The following is a 14353-nucleotide window of genomic DNA, read 5'->3' on the forward strand; positions in this document are numbered from 1 at the left end:
CATAAGATTCCCAAACTTTTCTTGTTTATGTGACTCTTTGGGTATTGGAGATGAAATTTCAGATGCTTCTCGAATAAGATTTTCTAAAGAGCACCTGAATTCATAGAATTTTGTAATATTTGAAACAGAAGTTTTTTCTACTGTTTCTTGTATTTCTTGAGGATGATCTCTCTCTTGTTGGTGTGCACCAATTTCCTGTGGCAAGTCTCCATCGTGTTCACAGGTCACACTTTTAACTTCCATCTCAGCAGTTCTCTGTACTGTGCTGTCAGTCTGTTTTGGTTTAGGTGGTGATGTTTCAGATGCCTCCTTCAGCAGCTTCTCCAAAGCAGAACTCAAGCCACTGACCTTGGATGGGGCAACAGACTTTTCTATGGTCTCTGTGATGTCCTGCAGCAACTCTTCATCATGCTCATAGGTCATACCTTTAATTTCCATCTCAGCAGTTCTCTGCACTGTGCTGTCAGCCTGTTTTTGTTTAGGAGGTAGCATTTCAGAGACCTCCTTCAGCAGCTTCTCCAAAGCAGAACTCAAGCCACTGACCTTGGATGGGGCAACAGACTTTTCTATGGTCTCTGTGATGTCCTGCAGCAACTCTTCATCATGCTCATAGGTCATACCTTTAATTTCCATCTCAGCAGTTCTCTGCACTGTGCTGTCAGCCTGTTTTTGTTTAGGAGGTGGCATTTCAGAGACCTCCTTCAGCAGCTTCTCCAAAGCAGAACTCAAGCCACTGACCTTGGATGGGGCAACAGACTTTTCTATGGTCTCTGTGATGTCCTGCAGCAACTCTTCATCACGCTCATAGGTCATACCTTTAATTTCCATCTCAGCAGTTCTCTGCACTGTGCTGTCAGCCTGTTTTTGTTTAGGAGGTGGCATTTCAGAGGCCTCCTTCAGCAGCTTCTCCAAAGCAGAACTCAAGCCACTGACCTTGGATGGGGCAACAGACTTTTCTATGGTCTCACCAATTTCCTGTGGCAAGTCTCCATCGTGCTCACAGGTCACGCTTTTAATTTCTGTCTCAGCGTTTCTCTGTACTGTGTTAAAGGCACGTTTTGGTTTTGGAGGTGGTGTTTCAGAGGCCTCCTTCAGCAGCTTCTCCAAAGCAGAACTCAAGCCACTGACCCTGGATGGGGCAACAGACTTTTCTATGGTCTCACCAATTTCCTGTGGCAAGTCTCCATCGTGCTCACAGGTCATGCTTTTAATTTCTGTCTCAGCGTTTCTCTGTACTGTGTTAAAGGCACGTTTTGGTTTCGGAGGTGGTGTTTCAGAGGCCTCCTTCAGCAGCTTCTCCAAAGCAGAACTCAAGCCACTGACCCTGGATGGGGCAACAGACTTTTCTATGATCTCACCAATTTCCTGCAGAAACTCTCCATCATTCTTATAGGTCATGCCTTTAATGTCCATCTCAGCGTTTCTCTGTACTGTGTTAAAGGCACGCTTTGGTTTAGGAGGTGGCATTTCAGAGGTCTCCTTGAGCAGCTTCTCTAAAGCAGAACTCAAGCCACTGACCTTGGGTGAGGCAACAGACCTTTCTGTGGTCTCTCTGACCTCTTCAGTATGACCGATATCTTCTTGGTGTGTTGATTCTACACAACAATTACTTTGTGATATACTATTTTTGTCATTGGATATTTTCATTCCCACCCTTCTATATTCAGAAGGTTGAGATGCAAAGTTCTCTCTGAGCAGGTTCTGCAAACCATTTTGAGGCCTCTGAGAACCCTCAAGTGTATCATCCTTGTCTACTATACGATGTCGTAGACGGAAAGGTTCAAATTCCCTGATCAGTTCCCTGAGGCTTTTTCTGTTTTCATGCTCATCTTTTGATGGCACATTCACTTTCCCTGTGCTTTTGCTTATTTCTTCTTCTTGATCAATAGCAGAAGCGTCATGGCTCTGTTCTCCTGTTTTTTCAGAGATGTTGCACAGATTTGAGTGAGAAGCTGTCCCTTTCAAAATGTTTTCTTTTAGGCTCAAGCTAGATGGCGTCTCAAAGGCTTCCTCTTTTAACTTCTTTAGGCCAAATTTAAATACATCAAGCTCAGCTTTAGGTAGAACCACCTTATCCACAGTTTCAGCAACTTCCTCTTTAGGAAGACTGATATCTAACCAAGCAGCTTTGTTCTCCAGTTTTTCTGTAGCTAAACATACCCAATCATCTACTGCTGTCTCCTTTAAAGCATCTTTATCACCAGGTGACTGGAGTAACTGCAAGGAAACATGTTGTTCTTTTGATAAAACAATACCTTTTTCTGCACATTCTTTAACTTCTTGCTCTGGAAGACCCATCTGTTCCTGGGGGTTTGAGATAACTGGTTTTCTATCCAGCAGGACAGAGTCTGGATTTTTTATGCGTATCACATCAAGATCTTTCAGGGTAGGAGATCCTGGAGGCAGTTCACATACCACAGAATCTAGTTTCTGGGCTTTTTCTGTCTCTGATGTTTGGGTTTGTTGTTGAATTAACTCTTGCTTGTTCACATTATCTCTGCCTTTTTTATCTTCATTTGATTTTCTTTCATAGGTTCTTGAACTAGTATTATTTGGCAAAGAAACACCTCCCCTATCAGTGCTACTCTGTAATTTAACTCTGGTATCCCAGAAGTTTCTCAGACTCTGGAACTGTGAAGGATCTGAAATTTGATTCTTGGACTTCTCATTCATTTGTTCTTTTAAAGACAAAACCTGGAAGCTGGGCTTCTGCTGGGAACAAGCAGTAAGTTTTCCTTTAGGTGTTTCCTTTTCATCTTTGTCTTTGATTTTGGGAGAAGCTGAAGTGGCATCAACACTTGGCTGCAAGTTACTGGCTTTTGGCAATTCTGCATATTCATGAACTTCACCGTCAGATGGAAGTGTTCTTTCTGGCCTTTCAACTGCATGGCCTGCTGCAAACTCAAAAGAGTTCTGATGTTCATTTCTTAAAGCCTGGCTTGCACAACTTAGTTCAGCACTTCTTAACATATTCTTGCTTTCATCATCCGATCCATTAGGTAGATATACTGCAGCTGGGTTTATTTTCTCACTTTCTCTGAGACCCTTCAATACACCATTACCTGATGCATTTGTATTGACACTGATTTCTTTCTCCCTATGACCAGGGACAGTTTTATCCCCTTCCCAAAATGCTCTGATCTCCCTTAGTCTTCTTTTTTCTTGCATTGCCTTCTCTGATTTGCATTTCTGAGCTAGTAGCTTGTGTCCCTGATGTTCCACGAGATTTGATTTTTTATTTTGTTGCTTGATTTCTTGACCACTTTCTTTTTCTTCAACTCTAATACAGTCAAATTCAGTTAGTGATTTGTCATGTTTCTCCTCATTCTCTTCCTCTTTCTTAGGTTTCATCCTCTCTTTTATCAGTTGTATATCTTCTGAAATAAATGATGTAGATGAAATGCTGTTCTTTCCAAACAGTAACTCTTCCTTAACTTCTGTTTTTCCATCCAGGCCAGGCCCACCATGTTCTATAGGAAGAGCTGCTGTTCTGGTTGAGAAGCCCACTTCTTCTGTGTGTTCCCTGCCTTGGGATCTAGCTGGTACACGGTTCCTATCTTCAGTACCAGAACTTCTTTGAAACCAAACTAAAACTTTCGATACAGATTCATCGGCCACTTTCATGAGTTCATCAGCATGTTTGTCAGGGTTCAAAGTGGTTTTAGCATCTTGCTCCTCAACAAGATCAGGCTTACCTTGTTGCAGACTTGTAGAATTGGTATTTGACACCTCATGTGTTTCTGTCTCAGCAGAAAGCTGATGTTGATCTACAACATAAATGAACTTATCAGAGTTAGGAATCAGACACATAACTCTACAAATATTCGACCTATCTCAAAAACCAAAACAAAACGGAGATTTTTTTAACTGTTAGCATGGAAAAGAGTGCTCTGCCCTTGTGTTTTTGGAAAGAACCACACTGCAGGCAATGAACTGAAAAATAAATTCCTGCACTGAGATATCCTCCTGGAAGATTAGACATATTACTTTATTACTTTTAGGGTGCCAGTAGATAAGAATGGTTATCCCCATTCTAAAGGAAATGGCTAAATTGAAAGGGGACACATGGGAAGGACAACCAGCATAGTTGTGTATAGTCTCACGAGCAAATCCCCAAGTCACAATTGCGTTACTACCAGTGACAGCCCACAGCTGTACAGATTCTTCAGTTCTCATGCAGAAAGATCTACCAGGCCTCATGACAAGAATTTTATCCAAATGCCACCACTTCACCTTCACCATCCACAAGAAAGGTGCCTATCTAGGCTCTGATCTGATTGTTAATTCTTAAGAATACCAACAAAAGATCATCTAAAAAATACTGACTACATTTGAGCATTAAAATACCAAAAAGTGATTTTGAATTTAATTCTGCAGTAGGTAGCACATTCCTATTATCTCTTTTTCCTGGCTGTTAATTCTTAGATACAAGTGATTTGAACATTAATGAAGACATGCTACTTGCTATTGCATTCTGTTCTTCACTCCTATTAGTCTCTTACCAGTAAAGTTTTTGTGTGACTTTGATTCCTGGCTCAAGAATTTGTTGGCTTTATTTTCACGTGTCTCCTCAACACTCAGTTCATTATTGCTATTTGTCAGGATATTGCTGGAGGCCTTTCGTGGAGTTGCAAGTTTCTTAGGAGTAACTGTCTCCATCTGCAAGGTTTCATCTGCCAGGAAGACTGTGCTATTAGAATCATGAGGACTGGACACTGATGTATCACCTGGTAAGCCATCTATCGGTTTCACTTGTAAAGCTGATGAATGGGTTCCCAAAGGCTTTACAGCAGAAATTTGCTTATTCCCCAATGAATCTGTTCTAATAGCGCCATTTCTACTACTCTTTATTTGGTCAGATTCTAACAAATCAAACTCTCCTTTTTCTCTGCCGCGATGTGGCCGTGGGCTTTGCAGAGGTTCTCCTTTGCCTGTGCTAGATGAGAACCGTACTTGTTTTAGTTTTTCCAGTGAAATTTGTGTGGAGTCTTCTGCTTCTTCCATAAGAGAGTTCTTCTCAGCTTCTCCTTCAAAAATAGTTGCAGTAGGAAGACCATTCTTCTTCTGAACATCTAACATCTGACTAACACGAACTTCTGAGTCAGTGGAACTTGAACTTGAACTGCGCTTCAGAATGCCCCTGGGTGGTGTTCCAACACCATTAATTCTCTCGGTCCGTTCGGCTGGTTTTGGAACAAGATCTTCTCTTTGTGACACAGGATCTGTTGCTTTGTGAATTAATTTTCTAGCTTTTGGGACAGGACGCTTAACTAGTCCCTTCTGTGATTCATCAGCAGGCTCTGCAGAAGGCTTCTTGTGTTTCTCTGTTTCATCATTTACTGAGTTTGGTTTAGGTTGGCTCTCTTTTGAGGGTGACAAAATTTCTGTAAGACATATACAGAAAACAAATCATGAGTTTCCATGACATTCATCTGCATAAACAGAGGGGCATGACAGTGCAGATCTAGAACGCAGTGATTATATTGGTTTACTAAAAACACCTGCAGTAAAACACAGGCAGAAATTCAACATAGGTGTTTATCTCACTTGTATGTAACTGGAAGTTTTAACAGATGAAAATCCTGCCGTTATTTCTTTTTCTACAAATATGAACTATTCGGTGATTCCAAAGATAGGAAGCACACCGAATTTTTGATCAGTGTTATTCCTGCAAGGGACAAACTTCGCAGGGAAGGGCAGCTTTTGAATACGTAAATGTCTCTTCAGGTTCAGAACATAAACAGCCTCTTTCGTTTTCTGCAAGTTGCTGTTTCCACATTCATATTTTACAAAGTAAAATGCAGAAATGTTGTCCCACTAGGAAAACATTTTGGTTTGGTTTTATTATTCCTAATGTGCAAGTCTTCCTTTTTCCTGTTAGCAAGCTTCATAACAGGGACAGGAGAGTAATCTGCACATATGAGCCTGTAAATTACACCTTCAAATGCCTGCATTGTGATATATCACCACTCAGCTACTTGCCCGCAGAGAATACTGCAGGAAAGGGAGGATTCGAAAATAAACAGAACTGGGTGAACAAAAGAAACAAATCAAGATCGAAGAGAGTTAAGCTGCTTCTGTGGAGCCAGCTGCAGCAATGACTGGAAGGCCATAAAGACATCTATGACAAAATCAAGGAAATTTCTCTGTTCTCTTAACAGCCGTTCAGGACAAACAGCCCTCTCAGGAGTGCTGAATAGAATTGTGAGTACAAGAAAGGAAGCAAAACCCATTTAGTCACATAAACAGCCATTTCCTGACTACATTCACATGTTTTATATGGGGTTTGAAACAAACTAGTTGATAACTTGAAGTAGTTAAGATAAAACAGGCTTTGGTATCTTACAAAAAGAAGCAATGAAAGTAAAAATACTTTCATATATGTCACCAAGAAATTCACGGTTATGCTAAATAAGTATATTTACCCTTATTTGGTGGCTGAGGTAGAATGGCTGGTCTGTTTTCTGCTTCCCCACTGTTCAAGTTATCCCCTGAAGCAGTGAAGTTAAATGGATTTCTCCGTTGCTAAAAAAGGAATGAACATAATACTTGCAGTTGAATTTTCATATCAGTACAGTCTTGACAAAATAAGATAACGTGTAGTGATTTCCTCTGCCTCACTACTCAGTCAGCAAAGAATCCTTAAACTGGATACAAGACAAAAACTAAATAATAAGAACAAGGGAACTATCAGAAGTGCAAGTGATAAGCCTCCTCTTTTTCTTTTTGATGTCACCAACAGGACAGATAAGCCACCATTTAAAGACACTTGAAAATCCCAAGTTGATGCAAGTTAAATAGTTTTATCTCTACTTCTGTGACTTTGGAGATATTGGAACACACAAAGACCATTTTTTTGTAGTGGCTGAAGACACTGGTAACAATGTCAAGCAGAGACAGCCACTGTTTATAGCCGTAACAGCACTACAGCACTCAAACCTTAGCGGTTTCCGTTATCTCTTTCCAAAACAAAAACACACTCTTTTTTTTCCAGCCTCTTATCTTTCTTCCTCAAATCTTTAATTATCTTTACCGCTGAAGCACAAAGCACAAAACGTAAAGGATAACTCCTGCTACATTCAAAAGCAGTCATACCTTTAGTGGTGAGGCTGCTGCCTTCAGCGCTCTTTCCTCGGGTTTGTCTAACACAGAGATTATTGGCTTAGAACTGCAAAGAAAAAGCATATAACAACTTCAGCTAACAGGGCATTACTTTAATCCTTTTTGAAAAAGCAAGCCAAAAATTCGTTTATTCCTACTTAAATGTAACCTCTTGGTACCTAAAGTTTTCTATTCAACCTGCTCTCATCAGCTTCTTTCCATAGCAAGGGGAGATGTCTCACAGAACCACAGAATGTCAGGGATCGGAAGGGACCTCAAAAGATCATCCAGTCCAATCCCTCTGCCAGAGCAGGAACACCCAGATGAGGTTACACAGGAAGGTGTCCAGGCAGGTCTTGAATGTTTGCAGAGAAGAAGACTCCACAACCCCCCTGGGCAGCCTGTTCCAGTGTCTGTCACCCTCACTGAGAAGAAGTTTCTTCTCAAATTTAAGTGGAACCTCTTGTGTTCCAGTTTGAACCCATTACCCCTTATCCTACCACTGGTTGTCACCGAGAAGAGCCTGGCTCCATCCTCGTGACACTCACCCTTTATATATTTGTAAACATTAATGAGGTCACCCCTCAGTCTCCTCCAAACTAAAGAGACCCAGCTCCCTCAGCCTTTCCTCATAAGGGAGATGCTCCACTCCATCATCTTCATTGCCCTGTGCTGGACTCTCTCCAGCAGTTCCCTGTCCTGCTGGAACTGAGGGGCCCAGAACTGGACACAATATTCCAGATGTGGTCTCACCAGGGCAGAGTAGAGGGGAAGGAGAACCTCTCTGAACTACTGACCACCCCCCTTCTAATACACCCCAGGATGCCATTGGCCTTCCTGGCCACAAGGGCCCAGTGGTGGCTCATGGTCATCCTGCTGTCCACCAGGACCCCCAGGCCCCTTTCCCCTACGCTGCTCTCTAACAGGTTGTTCCCCAACTTAGACTGGAACCTGGGGATGTTCCTACCCAGATGCAAAACTCTACACTTGCCCTTGTTATATTTCATTAAATTTTTCCCTGCCCAACTCTCCAGCCTGTCCAGGTCTCGCTGGATGGCTGCACAGCCTTCTGGCGTGTCAGCCACTCCTCCCAGCTTGGTGTCATCAGCAAACTTGCTGATAGTACACTCTGTTCCATTATCCAAGTCATTGATTAATATATTGAATAATACCGGCCCCAGTACTGACCCCTGAGACACTCCACTAGATCCAGGCCTCCAACTGGACTCCGTCCCATTGACCACGACTCTCTGGCTTCTTCCCTTCAGCCAATTCACAGTCCACCTCACTACCTGTTCATCCAGACCGCACTCCCTCAGTTTAGCTATAAAGATGCTGTGGGAGACTGTGTCAAATGCCTTACTCAAGCCAAGGTAGATCACATCCACTGCTCTGCCATCACCCATCCATCTTGTTATGTCCTCATAAAAGTCAATGAGGTTAGTCAAGCACGTCTTCCCCTTGGTGAAGCCATGTTGACTGCCCCTAATGACCCTCTTATCCCTGATATGCCTTGAGATGGCACCAAGGATAAGTTGTTCCATCAGTTTCCCGGGGATCACTGTTGAATAATTCCATACAACTTCTACTTGGCATGACAGAAACCATATTTTTTAATATCTTTTAGATGTTTGAGCAAGCTTTATATAAATGTACCCACTCGCCAAACAATATCAGTGTTTTTGTCTCCATTCTTGTCCTACATTTATCTTTCTAGGACCAAAACCAAAGTGGAGGAAAGTGCCAAAAATCTGCTAAAAATAGAGTTTTGCAAAGTGTCCAAGTGAGAAAAATCAGAGGAACCCCACCACTATTGTAGTAGAGATGTGACAAGCCACAGGTGACAACACATCCCCACAGAGATACATCTTATTAGCTATTCTCTTTCAATTAAGATCTATAAAAGCTGTGGCTTGATAGCATAAGTAAGTTATTACTTGTGATCCTGACTAAGTATAGCCCAAGTAAGGAGAAATTAAAACAGCTATAAGAGACAGCTCCTACATTACATCAAGAAATATTTCATCTATTTGCAGAATGATTCAAGAGTAGTTGCTTTTTTGGTTTTTTTCCCAAAACAGATTTTTATCATTTAAGTTCATCTAAATATCTTAGGTATGAAAATAATTTGTTTTTTGAAGACTGAAGTTAGATGTGGATTTAAATGTGGTCTTCATATAACAATCACATTCAGTATTTTAACTTTATATAGAAAACGCTGGCATTGACCAACTTACATGCTTGTGATTTTGGTGACCACTTATGATTTTGAGGTTACACTTAAAAATGAGAAGAAACTTCTTCTCAGTGAGGGTGACAGACACTGGAACAGGCTGCCCAGGGGGGTTGTGGAGTCTCCTACTCTGGAGACATTCCAACCCGCCTGGACACCTTCCTGTGTAACCTCATCTGGGTGTTCCTGCTCGAGCAGGGGGATTGGACTGGATGATCTTTCAAGGTCCCTTAATCCCTAGTATTCTATGATTCTATGACAGGAGAAACAGAACAAGGCAGGGAAAATGAATATTCTCCAGGTAGGAAATACGACCTCAGGCTAGGAAGGAAAGCAACTCCTGTGGTTTTTCCCATATAGATGTACAAGGAGACTCCAGAACTGAGTATTTCTTTGGTCAATGATCTTTGGCGTGGGTGAAAAGACTTTCAGATATTGATGGGAAAGTAGCAGACCCAGGAGACAACGTGTTTGAGGGCAGATGTGGTACCTCAGGACAAGAAAACAGCTCCCAGCTTCACCAAGTGCTGGGTTCAAACAGGAGCTGCCTCCTCACCCAAAGATCTTTCCAAATGCACAGGGATACAAACTTCTGTCCTGGTTTTGTTAACAAACAAGTTTCTCTTTTAGTGAATTTGCTTGTCAGCTAAAGCTTCATATTAGCTGCATTTTCCTGGAGAACCAGATACATGTTCTGGTAAACATATCAATAACTTCGCATTCTATTGCTAAGCATGGATGGACATCTCACAAGAGGGGCAACGAGAAACAGGTGACCAAGAAACTGACCAACTGTGTAGAACATCCCATCCATGTGAATACTTTATATAAAAGTGGGAGATCACGAGGATCTCGTGCCTTCTCTTTTTTCCCTTTTGCTTATGGCCAACATTAGGAGAGGACCTTGCTAGTCGTCCCTGCAAACTGAGGCCTAGGGAGACACTGAATCCAGCTCCGGTTGGCTGCAGAGTCCAGTCCAGGACTTCAGGTGCCAGCTCTGCAGTTGCTGAGACTTTCAAGACTGGTTTTGTATATTTTGTATTATTTTCTCTGTTCTTATTAGTAGCATTAGTAAAACATTTTTAATTTTTCCAACTCTCTTCTCTCTGTCCTTCTTTCCCTCCCAATTGCCTATCCTGAGTGGGAAGGGGAAGGGAGGGGGGAGAGGAGGTTAACAATACATCTGCCAGGGTTTTATTGTCACCCCGCAATCAAAACCCTCGACCACTTCACAAACTGAGCTTGTAATGGAAACCATCTCATGGGTGAAAAAATAATCTGTTCTTATATTTTAACATTAACTGCAGCAGCCTCTTATATGTACATAACTGGTATAACAGATAATTGTTTTGATTCTTCTCTGATCCTAAATAGGAAGAAATAATTTTCTAGTTCTCAAAGAGCTCAATATTGCAACTTTTAATTTATTTTTCAAAAATATCATTCTACATAAGTTTCTTTTCTTTGTTTCTTTTGTTGTTTTTTTAAAAAGTATTAGAACTACGATTAAGTTTGAAAATGCATATACTTAGAGAAACTTTGTTCTACTGATTTGGAGTTTGTGTTCTTGCTTTTATAAGTTCTTGAGTTTGTGGGATTTATTTTATGAGCATCTGCATGCTCCTACACTTTGTGTCTCATTTACCCAACAAGGCAAACATGATTTTTATGTTTTTTTTAAAGGTCTAGGTCAAGAATTCTTCAACCTTTCCCTCATTTTAAACAAGGAAAATACTGGTATATACCCTGGGCTGCAAGAAACTGATAAGACATTCTTCAGTCTGCAGTTTTTACAGGTTGGGAGGTAACAAAAACACACCCACGATTCTGTAACTACGTTTTACAACAAAGGGTCTGAAAAATATGAGTTGACTCTCAGCCCTTACAGATTGGAAAACTGAACAGTTCCCAGATGCGCTGCATTCACAAGACTGATCTAAGAGTGTGCGTGAAGCCAAGTTGATAAATACACTCAGGTTAAAAAGAATTCCTGCGCTGCAATTCAGCAAAACAAAGTGCTGCGAATCACAATGAAGGCCCAAACACCACCCAGACTGGACAGGAACCAAGAGGCAACAATGCGAAGGCAAAAGCAAAGCTGGAGAAAGGGGTGATAGATTTGCAGGCGCTGTCAATACAGACAGAAACAGCCTCCCATTCCAAAAAAGCAGCTTTCCTGAGCTCACTCTGGAGGGCAGAAAATCTGGTGAGTTAAGGCAGTAATGTAATGACACCCCATAAAGATACCCTTATCTATGTATCCCAGCAGCCCTGTTATTCCAGAAAAGTTACAGGGATTTTAAGAATTACAGCTTTTGTGCAAATTTTCACCTTGCAGAGCTCTGGGACCCGCACTTGCCACCTGTTAAGGTGGTAGGTTAAGAGTATTTTCTAGCCTAGGGAAGGAAACAACTTAAAAATCTCAACTTGAAACTGAAAACCCCCTAACATTGCCCTTTTTTGGAGACTCAGCATATAGACAGATGGTATCACTGAATAGAGGTAATATTGACAGTCTGAGTCACCCTATGAAAACTCATTCTGTGCAAAGTTACACCTTTAAAAACACTTCTCACACCTGGCCTGTAAAGCCTATGGAATACAAGACAAGTACCATGGTGATATAACACCCAGGAAAAAAAAAATGTTCATAGTTTCCTTACTGAATTTAGGTATCTGGGGTGTGGGGATAAAGATCACTATGCTAATTTTAAGAACATAGTTGTGGGCTGATTTGTGTTCCATTTAACATAGCAGCACCCTGACTCAACGGCAGTTGAAGTGGCCCCAGGGCTGGATTTGACCCTCAGCAGTTTACAAACACAGATCTACCAGAACTGAACTTTCTGTCCATTCAGTAAGAATTGTTTGGGTCTAAGAATAGGATCTCCAGAACAAAAAAGGTCCAGGTAATTTGTTATCACATATCTTCTGGTCCCAATCCTGTAGTTGTTCCATTTATGCTAAGCCTGCAAGCCAGTGCTGGCTTGAAGCCCACTCTTAGAGGAAGAAAAAGACCAAGCAAACCACCACCTAAACCCCAAAACTCCTACAAACCTACCCCTGAAGTAGCACTTTAAAATGTTTTAAAAGTCCAAGTACCTGAATGACATGTAGCATTTGGACACCAAAAGCTGCGAACTCACTTTATACAAGCCCAAACTCCAGAGCTCTCTTACATCCTCCTAGTTCTAGCCATGTTGAGACTGTTACATGCAAGGGGAAGAGTCAATGGAGATCAATTCCTTGTACCTCTGCTATCCTACCAACCAAATAAAATGTTTGTAGTGTCTACCAACTGATGGGGTTATTGCTTTCCCAGAGTTTCCCCTCAATTCCTGATCTGCTGCTACCATCAGAAACGGGCACAGCTGTGTCAGATCAGTGTCTTTCAAAGCCTGGAATCAAGAGAACAGAAAGGAGTATTGTAGAAAAGAATGGCACCTCCTGCAATTCCCATATGCAATGCTGTGTAGATCTAGTCTCAGTCACAGTGAAATAATCCTACACTGAAATCATAAGCAATGATTTGCCCCTAATCCTGCCGCGTTTGCTTGCTTCAGATTTTCACGTTTTAGAAGCCAATAATCAGAGATATCTAACCAAATATTTATGCAAAGTAAATGCAAGTGTCCGACCCACATATTATAGATCACTTCCCAAAACCCAGTTCCAACTGTCTCATCAATCCTGAACTGTGTGCACTTGCTTTAGGGGGAAGACCTTGCACTATTTGTGAGAGTATAAGCACACATGAAGAAGGCACACAGGCTGATTAATTTCTGGCACAATTTGGAGCAAATAGCAGGAGAGGGTCCTGGACAATAATCACTAAACTTCACATGGATGTGACCTGAAGTAAGTCACAAATCACCTCAAGTTAAAGACCACAGCCCAGTTGGCCATATTCTGAACAGCTGTCTACATATTCTTAACCCTTGTTATGCTCTATATTTTTGAAGAGGCTGCCCTGGCAGTTTACGAAATGTATCAATCAATCACACACAATTTGTGTAATGGCTAGAATAACATTATAAAGCTGTACTTCTTTTAAATTATCATCTTCTTTTCCTAATGTGGAAGATGACAGGCAAAATATTCTAAAAGATATACTAATCAGCAGCATGTCTTGTGCTGTTTATAAAGATGTAACTCCATAACAACCCCCTGAAGGTAAAAGCCACCTGTAAGAAAAAACTACATTCAGTAACAACTCTGTCAGCATTATCAGCCAAATTGGGCAGGAGGAGCTAAGCTCTTTCTTGTGAAGAGTGACTTTTAACATCCTTACTGCACAAATTCATTTTTTGGGAAGTCTATAACAAAGCAGTTTGACTTTTTCAGCAGAATTTCAGATGTGGGTAAGACAAACACCCCTCTGAGTTCACTGATAACTATACATAAATGATAAAAAAGACCAGTAATGCAAGCCACAGTTGTTAAGACTTACACCAACCTTCGGTGCCGTTCATCGTGAACTCGTGTGCCCAGTTTGCAGACCATGAAAGAGAAAGATTCAGCTGCTACTAGATATCATATAAATGCACAGTAGGAGACAAGCCTTGCTGCAAAGGAAAAACAGAGGACGTACAGAGAAGGACTTAGAAGACAGACAAGAAAGTGAAAGGTTAGAGAGTTGATCAATGGCACAACCAGAAGTAAAACAGTCAAGCAGTAACTCTGTCTCTCAGCTCACTCTGTCCACTGAAAGCACAAACAATAGCTGTCTGTGTTACACCCTGGTTCTTGTTTCCTTGAGGGTGTTGAGGAGTCTGGCTGTTTAAAGTCATTTCCACCTGCTGTCACCCTCACTAAGAGATCACCACTTTCCTTCTCAAATACAGGCTTTTGATAGCTCCTCACACAGCCAATGAACTGCTACACATAGGTATTTTAAAGAGAAAACACGTCTCTTTCTCTCAACTCAGTATTTTTCAAAGCAAAATGGAGATATTTGGGATGTTTACAAACTTGAGATGGAGTGATTTAATACAAAGAGTCCAGAAACTACTTATCATC

At 41.3% G+C, this 14353-nt stretch overlaps 1 protein-coding gene across 1 annotated transcript in view; it reads right to left on the minus strand.

The window, feature by feature from the left end:
* SYTL2 (synaptotagmin like 2) overlaps positions 1-14353 on the minus strand; it is a gene marked incomplete at both ends in the record, with an annotated part of 45041 nt that overhangs the window by 14461 nt on the left and 16227 nt on the right. Inside the window, 4 exons of the mRNA XM_080351955.1 lie at positions 3696-3767; positions 4503-5384; positions 6426-6525; positions 7096-7168. Of these exons, the coding sequence (XP_080208081.1) occupies positions 3696-3767; positions 4503-5384; positions 6426-6525; positions 7096-7168 (1127 nt within the window). The remainder of the gene's footprint in view (positions 1-3695; positions 3768-4502; positions 5385-6425; positions 6526-7095; positions 7169-14353) is intronic.

Source organism: Nesoenas mayeri (genome assembly GCF_963082525.1).
Source record: "Nesoenas mayeri genome assembly, chromosome: 1".
Lineage (NCBI taxonomy): Eukaryota > Metazoa > Chordata > Aves > Columbiformes > Columbidae > Nesoenas > Nesoenas mayeri.